At 39.6% G+C, this 18170-nt stretch overlaps 1 protein-coding gene across 3 annotated transcripts; it reads left to right on the top strand.

The window, feature by feature from the left end:
* Positions 1 to 1848: 1848 nt before the first annotated feature.
* LOC309720050 (interferon-induced, double-stranded RNA-activated protein kinase-like) lies at positions 1849 to 18170 on the top strand. Of its 3 annotated transcripts, none has more exons than XM_082556600.1 (17): positions 1849 to 2079; positions 2928 to 3060; positions 3161 to 3250; positions 4234 to 4298; positions 4492 to 4555; positions 4772 to 4845; positions 4985 to 5048; positions 7196 to 7269; positions 7409 to 7472; positions 10164 to 10237; positions 10340 to 10456; positions 10577 to 10702; positions 10774 to 10975; positions 11237 to 11380; positions 16776 to 16871; positions 16964 to 17026; positions 17504 to 18170. In XM_082556600.1, the coding sequence occupies exons 1-17, from the start codon at positions 1979 to 1981 to the stop codon at positions 17639 to 17641; spliced, it is 1689 nt and encodes a 562-aa protein (XP_082412726.1). In that variant the 5' UTR covers positions 1849 to 1978; the 3' UTR covers positions 17642 to 18170. The 3 variants fall into 3 exon arrangements, with proteins under 3 accessions (XP_082412726.1, XP_082412725.1, XP_082412727.1); XM_082556599.1 differs by having other exon boundaries at positions 16773 to 16871; XM_082556601.1 differs by lacking the exons at positions 4492 to 4555; positions 4772 to 4845 and having other exon boundaries at positions 1850 to 2079; positions 16773 to 16871.

Below are 18170 nucleotides of genomic sequence, written 5' to 3'. Positions count from 1 at the left end.
TATCGAGGCTTGCTTTGATTACGTATGCAGTGACGTTCGAGGCCTCGCGGGCAGTCCGTACCACGTGACTGATTCGGGAACTGGTTCACCGGTTCGCGCCAGATTCGAAATAAAATGGGCAGCAAAACACAGCTGATTCCCCCATCACATCGTGTTGTGGAATTGGATTACGTATGTGTTACATAGCTACTGGAGTACTGGACACAAATTTCTTTATCCAAACTTGTATAAACTTGCTGTGGTTTTTCTTGCAACCCCTGCTTCATCTGTGCCCTGTGAGAGGATATTTTCAAAAGCAGGAGAAATCCTCTCAAAAAAGAGGAACCGTCTTAAGCCCAGCACTGTGGAAAAGCTGCTATTTTTGAATAAAAACAAATGAAAACTTTTCCCTAGTGTCATGAGCACTGTTATAAAGTCACAAGCACATTCACATCACAACTCCCTCCCTTTTTGTTTCCATGTACATTCCTGTGTTAAGCTGCCAATTTATTATACACAAACATTAATTAAATTAATATAATATAAAATTAGTATAATATTAAATATAACTAATATTTAGAGTTCAGTTATTGGTGTCATGAACAATAGTAATTCCTTTATTCATTCAACTTGAAGTGCCACACACTAGTTTGTGTCATTATTGAGATGTACATAAGCATGATTACGCAGTTACACAATCATCCCAAAACCTGTGTACTGATAGTTTCCACTTTCTCTTTTGTATCAGACATACTGAGACAATATTCGGGATAAATAACCATGAAAAACAATTTATTTATTCAGTTTAGCGGTTTACACATCACATCATTATAATCATTGAGCCCGTTTCACTTGAATTGTCCACTTGATGGCGCAGTAGAGCAAATGAATCATCACAATGCTTCGAACCATGAGTCGACCAGTTGGATGGGAAGCTTCAGTTCATCATGAGGCTTCATCTCACCATCACTACCATACAGCAATGTTACGACTTAGATTATATCTTATAACTCATAACTCTTATGTTAGCTGCCCTCAGTAGCATACTGTCTGAAATATTCCACAGCTGCAATAATTCTTTAAGTGTTATTTTTTCCTTGGTATTCTAATTTCACCGAAGTTTACTAAACTCAACAAACTTAATATTACTTACCGGGACATTTATTCTGTCCTCATTTTCTTTCACCGAAAAATTGTTTCCTGCAGTGCCGTCTTTCGTGCTTGGCTCTCCTACCTTTGCTAACGTGATGCACGTAGCGCAGAAGCCGATGCTGCATTCACTTACACTCGGATATCTCAGCTTCACCGTGAAAACATAATCGGACATTTGATATTTGATTGAATTTTATTGTTTTGCCTTTGGGGTGGCACCTGGGGTGGCCAGTCTGGTTGGGGGGGTGGCCTGTGCCCCCCCCCCCCCCCCCAGGCCACCCCGCTGGACACGCCACTGTCTGGTGGCCAAAAACATGAAGAGCAGCTAGAATCTAATATTCATAATGAACTGCTTCATTATGATTGCCCACTCTACACAACAGAATTGACATTTTTTGTTTGATATCATGTGACAGTTCTGTTTGACATTGGGCTGATATTGTGCTTTAAACATGTATCTTTTTTGGGGGGATGAAAAATTATGTTATGTCTTTTTTAATAATAAATCATTTTTATGAATATACCTTACTTGTTTAAACATGTGCCATGGTGTGTTTTCATTTTGCTTGTGACTTGTTGATGTTTTTTAATAATAAAAAAACACACAATATATAAATGCTTATGCTGTGAGATCCCTGCCCCCACGTGATTATGTAATTAACCAGTGGGCAGATACGTTTGTCTTCTGACATAATTGATCACGTGACTCTCCGACGAATCAAGTCTCGAAGTGTGTCACGTAAGGAACGTGCCCTCACTAGCCGGCGGTGGTGGGAAATTTAGATCTGTGTGTGAGCTCTGCTGTACTATAGCAAGTATTTGTCCGACCAGGGTTTCGCGATTTAAGATGGGCAAGAATAAGTACACAACACGATTGAAAAAGTTTGCACGGAGGAACGATTTGAAGCTGGAATATGAGAACGTTTTAGAGAGACCTGGTGAGAAAAGGTGAGCTAAAACCGGATAAATGTGTTCGGCAGCTGCAATATATTAAAGAGGGTATGCTGCCATATTGTGCATTGGGCCATGCAAGTGCTAAACCAACTACTAAGTCCTTGTAGTCTTATATTAGTTTAATAATAGCTATTTGGTTTAACTTGGAATACGCGGGACTCGCTGTGATACACAACGGCTGTGTTGTCGGAGCCCATTCTTCGCACAGTCCCGAAAAATCTGGGCTTTGACAAGTCGTGTTTTGACGTAGTTGACTGTGGCAATGACCTCGCTTATTACATTATTTAACTTGGGATTCAGTTCTTTCTTTTCATAACCAAACCATGTAAAGAGAGAACTTTAAGAACTTAATATAGCCACTACACTGACCATCAAAACGATGAAAAAGCCTCCGTGGCTTCACATTTCTGCGATCGGCATGATCAAAATTTCGCCCTTCTCTGACAGATTTGTCATGTTGTGCTCGCTCCTGCAACATCATCATCCCCAGAAGTTTCCCCGCGGTTATGTTGCCATGTCCTCGCATAGCTCTAGAAACATTCAGTTATCACTTATCGCTATTTCAGGTGACTACCTTATGAAGCTCATAAAGTAATCAAAGCAAAGGGTGGCTATTTTGAAGAATCTAAAATATAAACCGTTTTTTGAGTTGTTTCACACTTTTTTTTGTTTACTACATAATTCCATATGTGTTCATTCATAGTTTTGATGCCTTCGGTGAGAATCTGCAATGTAAATAGTCATGAAAATAAAGAAAAACTGTTAAATGAGAAGCTGTGATCAAACTTTTGAGTTGGAGTACATCAGCAATGTTAATTAGAGCTTTTAAAATTCTTTGTCAGAGTCATCATGAGGGCTGTGATCAATGGGCAAAGGTTTCCTGATGGTGAGGGGCAGAACGCTGAAAAAGCAAAGCAGAACGCAGCTCGAAATGCCCTGGAAAGTTTGAATGAGAAGGAAAATCTAATCGTGGAGGTAAGATGGTGCATGTGCCTGTATATGGAACACGTTTCACAAATTTGTTGCTCTATTCTTAACAATGATGTCATTTCTGAAAAATCTGTTTTTCTTTCAGATGAAGAAAAAAGATTCAAATGCGCAACGTTCTCACCTGAAATGCAGAAAAACTCTGTTTGATGGTATATCTGAACGCAAAACTAACTGGGTGAGTAGCAATACATTATAACCTGTGCTGGTTTAAATCAAACACTAACTTGTATGCATGGTGGAGCATGTAACTTGGAGCAAACAGTGGATCTTGTTATTACTGTAAATGTTAAGGGGTCAAAATGAAGTACCAGGAAATACTGTCTGACTTGTTAAGATCCAGTGACTACGAAGGCCATTTGAGTCTGAATTTGCACACAAAATTACCTTCCAGTTTACAATGCATGTGTGACCCAGAGGAAGTACTATTTAGATAGAGAAGATCCGTAGGCATAGAGTCAGTTCACAAAGTTTAATGCTAGTACAAAACAAATGTTTTATACAGTAGCACCAAGAAAACAATGAAATTAGTAATATTTAGCTTTTTTTTTCTTTTTCTTTTTTTACAAGCTTTTTTTTTTTTTTGTAATTCTGAGCATTTTGTAGTCTGGTGTTTTGGAAAACTGTAAATGACCAAAAGTAATAACGACAAATAAAAATAAAGTCTTTATTATTGTTATTTCTTTTTTTGCATAAAACTTTCCTACTCCAAATTTGCACACACATTTGTTTGTGCACACTGTTTGTAAATCAGGCCCATTGTCATGTTCAAGAAACCAGTTTTAAATTGGTTTAATCTTTAAGGGGCGTGGCTACCAGTGTGGTCTTCTGCTGCTGTTTCAGAGATGCTCTTCTACCTTTATGCTTATTTGAGTTAATGGTGCTTTCCCTTCAACACAAAGCATTATTGATGTTCTCCCCTGGCATCAGCTAGACCTTTTCAGAGAACTACCACTCACTGGATATCTTCTCGGTTCCTGGCCGTTCTCTGTAAACCATAGATGGTTGTGTAGGAAAATCTCAGTAGATCACTTAAATTATAAGACCGACCATAAATAAATGCATTGAGTTGTTGCCTGCAAATGTAATTAACATAACATACAAAGATTTTAAGGAGGACGATATGGTACAGAAGTTAAAGACTTTCTGCTTGTGTTTCAGGTGTCGCCCTTCGAAGTGTTTCAAGATGGCGCCTCAGCCACGCTGCCCACGCCACAGACTGAACCGTAAGTCACAAACTGAAAGCAGTGGTAGATTTGTGAAAATGGTAGACTAGACTGGTACCTGTCCAGGATGTACACTGTCTCTCGCCTTATGACAGCTGGGTTAGGCTCCTGCCTCCCTCAACCCTGATGAGGATAAGCAAAAGAGAGAAAAAGGATGGAGTGTTTACTAATTTACCTCTTTGTTTTCTCCCAGGGATTCCTGTGGTGCTTCATCAGAACCTGTGGCGCAGACCTGTAATTCGTCAAAAAACTCCAAGGTTCAGGTCTTGTATTACTTTTCACACTAACAGTGCTATTTTGAGTAAAAACTTTAAAAGCTGCAGTTCACAGTATTTTAAAAAAGATACTGTGAACTGCAGCTTAGTAGTTCAATGATTTAAGCAATTTTTAGGTAATTCATGCTACATGCTTTGGTGTCTTTTTTTTTTTTCCTTTCTTTTTTTACACTATGCACTCTGTATTGTTTTGTCAAGGATATGTTGTGTCCTGAAGAAAAGGGTTCAGGAAGCTCCCCCAGTGACATGTCAGTTGATTCAGTAATCTTCAGGTATGGAAAATAAAAATATGAGAATGCCGTATAATCAATATTATCACCTTCTGTTCAATTGCAACCCGCAACCCTGAGGAGGATAAGCAAAAGAGAAAGGATGGAGTGTTTACTAATTTACCTCTTTGTTTTCTCCCAGGGATTCCTGTGGCGCTTCATCAGAACCTGTGGCACAGACCTGTAAATCGTCAAAAAACTCCGAGGTTCAGGTCTTGTATTACCTTTCACACTAACAGTGCTATTTTGAGTAAAAACTTTAAAAGCGGCCAGTGTGTCTGAGTGACTCCAAGGTCCAGTCTGAAATCCTCCTAAAAACAAGAAGATCAAAAATTGAGTGAAACCTGAAGAAACTGACAGTAAAGCTTGACAACACATTTGATGTTTCACGCACACTGTCCTATTTTAAATCAAACGTGAATATTAGAACAAAAACAAGTTCTTTTTCTAACTTCAGTGTTTTACTATGGGAATTGCCTTGGCAGAGCAGGTCAGCCACTAATCAGAAGATCGGTGATCCCACGCTGCCTCCTGGCTGCATGCCAAATATCCTTGGGCAAGATACTAACCCCATGTTTGCCTACTGGTGGTGGTCAGAGGGCCCGGTGGCGCCAGTGTCCGGCAGCCTCGCCTCTGTCAGTGCGCCTCGGGCAGCTGTGGCTACAACGTAGCTTGCCATTGCCAGTGTGTGAATGTGTGTGTGAATGACTGAATGTAGTGTAAAGTGCTTTGGGGTCCTTAGGGACTGAATAAAGCGCTATACAAATGCAGGCCATTTGCACCAGCGTGCGTCTGCTCTTATATAACAATCATTAGCTTACAGCTTTATGTGTTTAAGGTATGTGCTAACTAAAAATAAAGACAAGATGATAGTTTATTAAACTTTTAATGAAATTTGCAGATTGTTTCAGTGGAGTTTAATAAACTCAGCCGTCTGCTCCTGACTACCTAAAATATAACAGGACACTGGAGTAAATTCTCGATCATCTCACACTTCTGTTTAATGTTTATTTAGCTGTGAGAAAACTATAACTTTAATCTCAGCCAAACCGATTTACTCAGAAACTAATAAAACACTGAAAAAAGCCAAACACCAACATTTTTAAATGATCTGAACGACTTACATTCTTGCTTGTAAATATCTTAAGTTTATTTTGTGACCCAGAAAGATTAATATTTAAACTAAGTAGCTGACGCCATTGTTGGAATTGGCTGGGCCACGCTATGAATTCTGGGATAGGTTGGGCCATGAAGGATACACCCGACCCATCCTTCAAATCTGGGGAAATGAAGGCCGCATTTGGAGGAGTCTTCAAATTTGGACAGTCTTCGTTGTGTTGCTGTAATGTAATCGGCCTACAAATGCGGCCTCCGAAGGATGCGGCCCCTGAATTTGGGCACAGCTATGATACCGGAGACTGCTGCTTCTTTTTCTTCTTTCATGTTTGGTGGCAGCTGGCATCCTTGTACATGCAGTGCTGCCATCTTATGTTTCAGTACGTTATTACACTTTTAAATCCTACTAGTTATTCCTGCATTTTGCAGGATCTTACAAAGCTTCAGACACGTCGACTATTAAATTAGTGGTTGACGATTTTGATAGTAGACGTAAATGTGACAAGTCGACTAATCGTGGCAGCCCTACTGGATTTTTGCATAGTTAACCCTGGCTCAGGCAGTGCTGAAATCTAGTGCCTAAGGTCTGACCTGAGATCCTTTGCTATACCTGGTGTAGTCCTGGAGCGTAGTTTCAGGGGGCTGGTACAGTTTGGGAATGGGCTATATCTCCCATAGTGAAACACCGAGCAAAGGTAGAAAAAGAGCGCTTGGTTACTTAACGTAATCCCTGGTTCTTTGATAACAGTGTTTCACCAGCACTTTCATCCTTTACTTGCGGACCAAAAGAAATCTACTGAGAATGAGTCAGGAGGGGCACGGCTCGACAGATCTGTCATGGACAGACAGGGTGTCACTGGAGCTTCCATAGTGAAACATCTCACTCCATTATCAGAGAATCAGGGATTACGTTAAGTAACCCAACATTGCTATTTATATGCAGTAAATATTGAATTACTTTAATTTACTGTTGCTTTATATTTTCTAGCAAAATCTTCTGTATTTACTCAAATTTGCAGAGCAACAAAAAGCTTATATGAAGCCCAAAATCTGTGAATATCTATTCAGACATGCTACTAAGCTGCAGTTCACAGTATTTTAAAAAAGATACTGTGAACTGCAGCTTAGTAGTTCAATGATTTAAGCAATTTTTAGGTAATTCATGCTACATGCTTTGGTGTCTTTTTTTTTTTTCCTTTCTTTTTTTACACTATGCACTCTGTATTGTTTTGTCAAGGATATGTTGTGTCCTGAAGAAAAGGGTTCAGGAAGCTCCCCCAGTGACATGTCAGTTGATTCAGTAATCTTCAGGTATGGAAAATAAAAATATGAGAATGCAATATTATCAATATTATCACCTTCTGTTCAATTGCAACCCGCAACCCTGAGGAGGATAAGCAAAAGAGAAAGGATGGAGTGTTTACTAATTTACCTCTTTGTTTTCTCCCAGGGATTCCTGTGGCGCTTCATCAGAACCTGTGGCACAGACCTGTAAATCGTCAAAAAACTCCGAGGTTCAGGTCTTGTATTACCTTTCACACTAACAGTGCTATTTTGAGTAAAAACTTTAAAAGCGGCCAGTGTGTCTGAGTGACTCCAAGGTCCAGTCTGAAATCCTCCTAAAAACAAGATCAAAAATTGAGTGAAACCTGAAGAAACTGGCAGTAAAATTTGACAACACATTTGATGTTTCATGCACACTGTCCTATTTTAAATCGAACGTGATTATTAGAACAAAAACAAGTTCTTTTTCTAACTTCAGTGTTTTACTATGGGAATTGCCTTGGCGTACCCAACTATGGAAGCTCCAATGACAACCCATCTGTCCACGACAGACCTGTCAAGCCGAGCTCAGGACTCCGCCCCCTTATTCTAACTCGCCGACCAGCGCCTCCTAACTCATTGTCGCTTTCTTACCGTGAAAAACTACTTTGAGTTTCCTTAGCGTGTCCAGGCTAACTTGATTAGGTGCTTAACAGTTCTCCATTGTCCTCTATAGGAGTATATCGCAGAACAGTTTTTCCAGTCCCAGTTTGGATTATGGTAAATCCTTTGGAAGAAGTCCACTTATAGTTACACTCTATTAAACAGCTGTGTCGTGTCAGGCAAGTTGTTCCAGCAGTTCCTGGTTTTGTTTGGCGAGATGGCTCATGTTTGTGTCAGGCAATTGCGTTACAGCGAGTCTTGTATGGTTGCTAAACATGCTCAGTCCGCCAGTAAACATGCTTTACAGGCGGACCCCATGAGAGTCTTTGGGACATGTGGACAGAAGTGCTGGGTTCAGAATATCAGATCAGCTGTTTGTTTCCTGGGCCTCCCCTGACAAGGGCGGGCTCCTGTAACGCCACAGGCTAGCTCATTGGATTGTAGAGGCCATAGCTCTGGCTTACAGCTCTAAGGGCTCATAGGCCTCCTGGGACTCCAAACTCATTCTACCATTGGTATTATCACATCCTCAGCTTTGTTCAGAGGTGTATCAGTCCAGGATATATGTGCCACACATTTGTATTTTTGTGGGCTGGATTTTAGGGCTGCTACAAACGACTATGTTGATAGTTGGCTAGTCAACAGTTTTTTGGGGGGGGATTAGTCGACTAATCAGATCATGCGTACATTGGACGTAAAACGTACAGCTTATTGCACCAGCAGCGTCTGCTCTTATATAACAATCATTAGCTTACAGCTTTACGTGTTTAAGGTATGTGCTAACTAAAAATAAAGACAAGATGATAGTTTATTAAACTTTTAATGACATTTGCAGATTGTCTCAGTGGAGTTTAATAAACTCAGCCGTCTGCTCCTTGCTACCTAAAATATAACAGGAAACTGGAGTAAATTCTCGATCATCTCACACTTCTGTTTAATCAGTTTTCTGTTTGATGTTTATTTAGCTGTGAGAAAACTATAACTTTAATTTCAGCCAAACCGATTTACGACTTACATTTTTGCTTGTAAATATCTTAAGTTTATTTTGTGACCCAGAAAGATTAATATTTAAACTAAGTAGCTGACACCATTGTTGGGATTGGCTGGGCCACGCTATGAATTCTGGGATAGGTTGGGCCATGAAGGATACACCCGACCCATCCTTCAAATCTGGGGAAATGAAGGCCGCATTTGGAGGAGTCTTCAAATTTGGACAGTCTTCGTTGTGTTGCTGTAACGTAATCGGCCTACAAATGCGGCCTCCGAAGGATGCGGCCCCTGAATTTGGGCACAGCTATGATACCGGAGACTGCTGCTTCTTTTTCTTCTTTCATGTTTGGTGGCAGCTGGCATCCTTGTACATGCAGTGCTGCCATCTTATGTTTCAGTACGTTATTACACTTTTAAATCCTACTAGTTATTCCTGCGTTTTTCAGGATCTTACAAAGCTTCAGACACGTCGACTATTAAATTAGTGGTTGACGATTTTGATAGTAGACGTAAATGTGACAAGTCGACTAATCGTGGCAGCCCTACTGGATTTTTGCATAGTTAACCCTGGCTCAGGCAGTGCTGGAATCTAGTGCCTAAGGTCTGACCTGAGATCCTTTGCTATACCTGGTGTAGTCCTGGAGCGTAGCTTCAGGGGGCTGGTGCAGTTTGGGAATGGGCTATATCTCCCATAGTGAAACACCGAGCAAAGGTAGAAAAAGAGCGCTTGGTTACTTAACGTAATCCCTGGTTCTTTGATAACAGTGTTTCACCAGCACTTTCATCCTTTACTTGCGGACCAAAAGAAATCTACTGAGAATGAGTCAGGAGGGGCACGGCTCGACAGATCTGTCATGGACAGACAGGGTGTCACTGGAGCTTCCATAGTTAGTCACACCAAGGTGATTCCCATAGTGAAACATCTCACTCCATTATCAGAGAATCAGGGATTACGTTAAGTAACCCAACATTGCTATTTATATGCAGTAAATATTGAATTACTTTAATTTACTGTTGCTTTATATTTTCTAGCAAAATCTTCTGTATTTACTCAAATTTGCAGAGCAACAAAAAGCACATATGAAGCCCAAAATCTGTGAATATCTATTCAGACATGCTACTAAGCTGCAGTTCACAGTATTTTAAAAAAGATACTGTGAACTGCAGCTTAGTAGTTCAATGATGTGAACAATGAAAGTTCATTGATTTAATTCATGCTACATGCTTTGGTGTCTTTTCTTTCTTTCTCTTTTTTTACACTATGCATTATATTGTATTGTTTTGTCAAGGATATGTTGTGTCCTGAAGAAAAGAGTTCAGGAAGCTCCCCCAGTGATATGTCAGCTGATTCAGAAATCTTCAGGTGTGGAAAATAAAAATATGAGAATGCAATATTATCAAAATTATCACCTTCTGTTCAACTGCTTTAAGAAATTGATATTTAATAAAAGATTTCTGTCAACAGTAATTCACAGTTTGACTACGTAGAGGAGCTGGGTAAAGGAGCTTTTGGTCGAGTAGTCAAGGTAAAAGATAAACTGGTGGAAAAGTATTACGCAATAAAGATCATCCGCTGGAACGAGTAAGTGAAGTGTTCTGTAATATTGCATGATTTCACTGCGTGCTTTATTGGTTTATATTGTTACAGTTAGTTATAGTAAAGTTGTATGATTCAGTTTTTTTTCCCCCCTCTTTGAATTAGAAAAGCTCTACGAGAAGCCATGGCGTTGTCAGACCTCGAGCACCCTAATATCATTAGATACTTCTCGTGTTGGACGGAGTATTCAGGATACCAGTCAGACAGCACTGACGAAAGCTGCAGTACACAGTAAGACTTGTGAAAGTAATTCTTCGCTTCTTTTGTATCATTTCACTGTTTGATCATTCATCCTGTTTTAGGTCTTCCACTGGTTCACCCAAGAAGTACCTCTACATTCAGATGGAACTGTGTGACACCAGAACACTTCTAGACTGGATAGAAGACTGGTATACGAAGAAATCAAACTCCAAGAGAAGAGAAGAAAGTCTGACCATTGCTCAGCAGATGGTCGGTGGTATCGAATACATTCACTCCAAGAAGCTCATCCACAGAGACCTGAAGGTGAGCCAGACGAAGCAGATAACGGGCTAACCACAGGTAGCGCACAGCTGTGTGTGTGTGTGTGGGTTAAAACCTGACAACAAGGTGTAATGTTCGTATGTGACTTTACGTTTCTAAAATTATTCGGTTTACTCTTTTACCGAAATCCACAGAAACCCAGAGATTCTCACTCGTTACTGTTTATTGCAACACCACACCAACACTCCCACAGCCTCACAGGATGTAACAATTGGTCACGTTTGCTTTGTTTCATCCGGCTAGCCTGCCAACATCCTGTTTGGGCAGGACACAAAAGTGAAAATCGGAGACTTTGGACTGGTCACTGCTGAGAACGACGACGATGACAAGTCCCCGATCAAGAGAACTGTGGAGAAGGGAACACCATCATACATGGCTCCTGAACAGGTGAGTCCGTCGACATTATTATGCTAATTTCCAGCTGCTCCATTTTATTTTTGGGTTCTACTAGAGTAGCTCTGCATTTTGAAAAAGTATCCTCTCTTCCTGCAGCTTAGTTCAGTTCAGCCTTCACTTCTGATTGGCTGCTCCTTGCAAACAAAATCAACAGCTAGTTGGGCACACAGATCTGCTTAAAGGTCTGTGTGCCCAACTAGCTGCACACAGATCTGCCTTTAAGCAGATCTGTGTGCATGAGATGACCGTATCAGGAATAACCCTGCTCACTGACATCATACAGAGCAAATAATCTGTCTTAATTAATCCTAAAATTGAATTTCTGTCTCAAAGGGATAACTTCTATATTTCGTAGTATCATAATAATCATCAGTTTGAATATATCTGTATCATTGTTGTTCAAATTTATTCTACTCTTAAGTGGTATCTGTCACTGAAGCCTTTGATGACTGGATTAGTGAAATGATGGTGACTTCATGAGTACAGGCTCTGTTGTAATAAGTCATGGTGAAGAAGAATTCAGTGTATTGTTTCCTCCACCAAGGAGGTTCTGTTTTTGGTAGCGTTTGCATACATGTTGTTCTGTCTGTAAACACAACAGCTTTAAAACGTTTGAATATATTCTGATAAAACTTTGTAGACGTGTAGAGTGGAGTCATCTTAACAACCCATTCAAATGTGGCATACATCCACCAAGTTCAAGTTTATGATTTATTGCGATGTATTTAAAAATTTACAAAAAGCCTTATAACTATGATTCTTATAAGTGTGGTGTGTATCGTCAACATAAAGTATTGTAAAAAGATTAAAAATAAATCATTCTTGACCTCTGACCTCTCAAAGTTCAATAGAGTGATCGGATGTTCAATTGATGATATTTCCATAGAGCCATTTCTTGAAACTATGTTTTTATGGACAACATATAGGGAATCATGCAATATATTTGCCAAAAGTATTTGCTCCTCTGCCTTGACTCGCATATGAACTTGAGCAATATTCAATTCTTAATCTATAAGATTTGATATGAAGCCGTTCTTTGCACCTGGACAAGCAGTGTGTCTATAGGAGTGTGTTTATTGAAAACTGGCTCGCATTTACCGCTCTCATCTTTGTATGGGGGTTGAGGTCGGGACTCTGTGCCAGCCAGTCAAGTTCTTCCACACAAAACATGCTCATCCATGTCTTAATGGGCCTTACTTTGTTCACTGGTGTTGGAACAGGAAGGGTTTATCCCCAAACATTTTCCACAAAGTTGGGACCATAAAATTGTCCGAAGTTTCTCATTATGCTGAAGCATTAGGAGTTCCTTTCACTGGAACAACTTCCTGAAAACCAACCCCACGCCTCCACCAGACTTTACACTTGGCACAGTGCAGCCAGACAAGTACCATTCTCCTGGAAACCACCAAGGTGTGATTCGTCACACCAGAGAACACGTCTCACTGCTCTAGAGTCCAGTGAAGGCGTATTTTACACCACTGCATCTGACACTTTACATTGTCCCTGGTGATGTAAGGCTTGGATGCAGCTGCTCAGCCATGAAAACTTATTCCATGAAGCCGCATTGATTTTAAGCTAATCTAAAGGCCACATGAAGTTTGGAGTTCTGTAGAAATTGACTCTGCAGAAAGTCAGCAACCTGTGTGCACTGTGTGCGTCAGGATGTGACTGGAACATCTGAATTCAGTGATTTGGATAAGTGGTTTAGTACTTTTGGCAATACAGTGTATAAAGAGATTCTAAATAACCCATTACTTGATCTCCGATTCCTTCAAAGTCAAATGAGGTCAGACTTTTATAAAATGTCTTTAAAAATATTTAAAACGTTGCTTAAAATTGTACTGTTTGTTTATACGTTTTCCATTTAGGAAATGATACTGGTATATGTGGCTTCTAAATATCACATTATAGTTTACATCCAAATATGTCACATTTAACCTTTTGACCTCACTTTTGCATTTTACATCTGCATTTCTTTCACATTGACCCCACAACATATTATATCTTTAAAGAACACGTCAAGAAAAAGATTGAACTGCTTAGTTAGTTAGAAAATTGTATTATTACATAATAAGCCCGGGGCTCTAATTTCTCAATGATGCAACTAAAAAAAATCATCCAGTCATTCGATTAAAAAGAAGAAAGAAAAAAAAAAGTCTCTGCTACTCTGAAAATCTCCATGTAATCAACAACAAACGCACATTATGCCCCTATCGTGGTCTAAACCAATCAGAGATAGTAAGGGAGAGGACCTCTGATTGGTCCTGGGGTCCGTTCTTCGTACCTCGCTAAGTAAGTTAGCTGGATTTGATTGTTGACGATTTTGCGTGATCTTGGATCGTTCGGTTCTCCGAAGCTCATCCGGGACTTGCTGTCATAGCAACAGATCCGTAAGCGTAAACCTGCTCGGGAGCAGGTTTACTTTATGTAAACAGGATTAGATCGCGGCCACGCAGGTATGTCCGCTTCATTTATACGAAAGCAACAGCGATATTTTACCACTGTTTTGCCATAAATAAATATTATCAATGTAACTAAAGGTAATGCAGTATTTGATTCTTTTATTGATTCCATACAGATACATACAGGTCATTTCCTAAAAAAGGGAAATGTGCTATTAATCATTCTATTTCATGTATTTGATTATTTCAGATGTAATTCATATTTCAGAGTAGTAATTGTAAATTACGTCGTGTAATCAAGATGAGAGACCACGGCTATAAAAGCGAAGGTGGATTTGGGAAGCCTGTCGCAGCCATGTCCTGTCCGTATACGCGAGCAGCCCATTGCGGAAGGTGCAAGATTGATAAGGAGAGTCCTCAGAATCCAGCGTATATTGCGGGACAGACAGGATCCTTTAGCTCAGCGCGACAGTGTGCTCATAGAGAGATATCGATTTTCCCGTGAGGGTATTATTTACTTAACCAACTTGTTGACGAGGGGGTGCAGGACCACCACCTGTCTTTTTTTCCTCTGCCCTTTTCCTGGTTGCTGTTATAAACAAACAAACAGATTATTTCAGGGTCTCTTTTCAAGAGACTAAAAGCAATATAAGTGATAAATATTACCATTCTGTAGAATATTCTTATATTATCCGCTTACGGATCTGTTGCTATGACAGCAAGTCCTGGATGAGCTTCGGAGAACCGAACGATCCAAGATCACACAAAATCGTCAACAATCAAATCCAGCTAACTTACTTAGCAAGGTACGAAGAACGGACCCCAGGACCAATCAGAGGTCCTCTCCCTTACTATCTCTGATTGGTTTAGACCACGATAGGGGCATAATGTGCGTTTGTTGTTGATTACATGGAGATTTTCAGAGTAGCAGAGACTTTTTTTTTTCTTCTTTTTAATCGAATGACTGGATGATTTTTTTTAGTTGCATCATTGAGAAATTAGAGCCCCGGGCTTATTATGTAATAATACAATTTTCTAACTAACTAAGCAGTTCAATCTTTTTCTTGACGTGTTCTTTAAAGATATAATATGTTGTGGGGTCAATGTGAAAGAAATGCAGATGTAAAATGCAAAAGTGAGGTCAAAAGGTTAAATGTGACATATTTGGATGTAAACTAATGTGATATTTAGAAGCCACATATACCAGTATCATTTCCTAAATGGAAAACGTATAAACAAACAGTACAATTTTAAGGGTTGCCGATCAATGTTTCTACTATCGATGCGTAGCCCCTGTTAAGCCACCCAGTGATCTCACATTACTTCATCCAGCTGTACTAATCGTCAACAACGGGTGTGTTCGGAGAACCGGGATAGCGAGCTCAAAGTTAGCGCGATGATTTGATCTTGGATGTAGTAAGCGAGGTACGAAGAACGGACCCCTGGTCCAGATATTCCTTTCGGCCTACGTGTGTGTACGTTTGAAAGTTTAGGTGGATAGACGGGTGAGTAGTAGGGCTGGGTTTCAATAGTCGAGTTTCCAATTAAAGTGGATTTTAGCTTGAATAACGCGATGTTGATTCATTAAATCCTGAATCAATTTTTAAATATTGTTTTTTTTTTTTTTTTTTTTTGCCAGAAAAGCCAGGAGCTCACAAAACTATTTGAACAACCACCAAACAGATAAAATAGTAAATGAGAGCAAGTAAACAGATTCCACACAAAGCCATAAACGGAGCGTGGAGCCGACGTATCAGTGAGATGACGGCTTTCTTACCTGATGGCACGAACCCGTTGGGGTTGAAAGTCGTCAGCTCACTGATTCTGAGCAACAAGTTTTGTCCCTCTTCGACCAAAATGTATTTCAAGAACAGTTTCCCATCTCAAATCTGTTTTCTGTATTATTCATTTGCTTATTTACCGTTGTTTACAGCGCTGTCGGGCGCTGTTTTTCTCTTTTCCCCCAAAATGACCTCTGACCAGAAATCCTTAATTTTGCTGTTTAATACTTTGGTATAATTTCTAAAAAAAATAAATATATTGAAAAACTCTTAGCTTGCAGAATATTTTTAAGGTGGTTATCTGATATAAAAAGTCAGGCCAGGAAAATCCCTTTCATGTTTTCTGTGTTTTATCCTCAGTTACTTTGACACAAAGGCATCTGCTGTGATGCTTACATCCCTGATGAAGTCTCACAAGTGTCAGTACTGATAAATGATCAGATTTATAATATTTCTGACTGTGAGTCAAGATTGAATTTAATCAAATCAATTATAGAAATCAGTGACAATACCCAGCCCTAGTGAGTAGCCTAAGCCCTACAGAAGTGGATGTAGCTGTTGGGTAATGACAAGATGAATGACTGAAAACACATTCTAAGCCGCGATAAATGCAAGTGTCCCCTCTTCCCACTGCCTTTAAACTGCAGGCAGCAGCGAAACAGGTCGTCAGAGGAGGCCGAGATGATGATTAAGTTTAACATTACCTACAATACTGTCAAAGCGCTTTAAGCACAAGCACTTTTTCAGTAACTTATCTTTCTTGTAGAATTGCGCTCCAAAAAAAGAACTTTGTGTTGACAAGATTGTTACAAATTAATATTGCCTGTATGGACAGCAACCCCCCCCCCCCCCCAAAAAAAAGTGCACATGTAAAAACTGCAGTGTTAATTGATGCGGTTGAAAAATTTGGGTGTGCCTAACTTTTGTGTTGGTGGACCTAAGAAGAACAAACGTTAGGCACACAGTGCAACCGTGGGAAAAAGGTTAGTCTAGAGCTCTGTAAGCTCAGGTTATTCATGCCCAATTATTTACAAATCAGTACCGATTAATACTTATTAACCATGCTTACAGAATTTCTATATGCAAAATACAGTACTATTCCCTTAAATGTAAACACTGACCAGAGAGTGAGCTGCCTTGGTGGAGGTTTGTGCGCTCAGTGCTTCTTGTTATTAATGCTGTTTAACTGCTTTAACACAGAAGGGCAAGAACTACGGCAGAAAGGTTGACATATTTGCTTTGGGGCTGATCTACTTTGAGCTTCTTTGGAAAATCTCCAGTTGTTGTGAAAAGTCCAAGGTAGGTTGCTGTGCATGGTAGCTCATAATCTGTAGGAGGTCAAATGTTTTGTCTTTAACTATTCATTAGAAATTTCCTGAACTATATTTCAGACATGGGAAGACATCAGAAAACAGGAGCTTCCCCAAGAATTTGCATCCACTTTTATCTCGGAGGTACATCAACATTTTCTCAGTGTATTAGCAAATTTCAGTATGCATTTCTCACGACATGTGTGCTGGCAGAGTAAAGGCTGTGATCCAAAACCTCTCTATTTTTTAGGGTCACTTAGAAATGTATGTGTTTGATTTTAGATGCATTATTTATATCAGCTAACAGAAGACAATTTCCAGCAAACACCTCTCCAGTATTCCAGTGTCTGAAAGGCTAATTAATCATTAGAAAAGGCCTTTTTGTTTTTAGTTGTCACAGAAGCAAGGAAAGTCTGTGGAGCATCAGGACGTTCAGGTTCAAACATGAACATGATGGCGATGAGAACAAAATCAGAAAGGGATGATCTTCATATTTAGGGAAATAAGACTCTGGATTTAAAAGATATACACTTAGTGGAAAATGTCTAAGTTGAGCTCTAGAAATGGTGCAAATGAAAGATTGTTTCTAATAAATGTTTTATTGCTCTTTTTATGCTACAGTACATCACCATCAGATCAATGCTGAGTATGAATCCCGAAGACCGACCTGAAGCGTCTAAGGTCATAACAGACCTGGAAGAGTGCGCTAAACAGATAAACGCTGAAGAAATAGCGCGTCGTGGAAGGGCCACTGTCTAAATAGCGGGAATACAACAGAAGAATTTCATCTGCACATGTGGGGGGGAAAAGATCCATTGGTGCTCTTGAATGACTTTCAGAATGATGTCAAATATTCACATGCAACTTACAAATCATAAATGATCGTTTTTAGAACATACCACCAAACATTGAAGCTACAGAAACCTGTAGTTTTCATTTTAAAATTTAAATGACCAGTTCTGCCCATCCTTCCAGGAAGTGTGCAAACCATGCCATTTGACACATGACTAGATATTTTATTGATCACATATTGAATTTACAGTTGCAGGATAAAGAATAAGCATAATATAATATTTTATATTACCACCGGTCCATACTGACTTTTCTTAAAAGTAATGTAGTACGTTACTTAATTACTTGCCAGAGAAAGTAATTTGCTGCACTGCTAGTTGCATTACTTTCGCATTACATCATAAACACACCAACACAAATTTGTGCCCTAATGAGGACACGTGTACAGCCTCATAGTTTTTAGGTATGAACAAAAAGCCGACAACACAAAGCAAAA

Source organism: Aulonocara stuartgranti, assembly GCF_965226115.1.
Source record: "Aulonocara stuartgranti genome assembly, chromosome: 13".
Classification (NCBI taxonomy): Eukaryota; Metazoa; Chordata; class Actinopteri; order Cichliformes; family Cichlidae; genus Aulonocara; species Aulonocara stuartgranti.
This window is presented reverse-complemented; position numbering and strand designations above follow the sequence as displayed.

Bases quoted from the DNA above. Each gene is read 5' to 3' on its own strand.
- LOC309720050 (XM_082556599.1), top strand. From the start codon at position 1,979: ATGGGCAAGAATAAGTACACAACACGATTGAAAAAGTTTGCACGGAGG. The intron at 16,872-16,963 runs GTAGGTTGCTGT...ACTATATTTCAG, and splicing joins GTTGTTGTGAAAAGTCCAAG to ACATGGGAAGACATCAGAAA. The intron at 17,027-17,503 runs GTACATCAACAT...TTTATGCTACAG, and splicing joins CATCCACTTTTATCTCGGAG to TACATCACCATCAGATCAAT.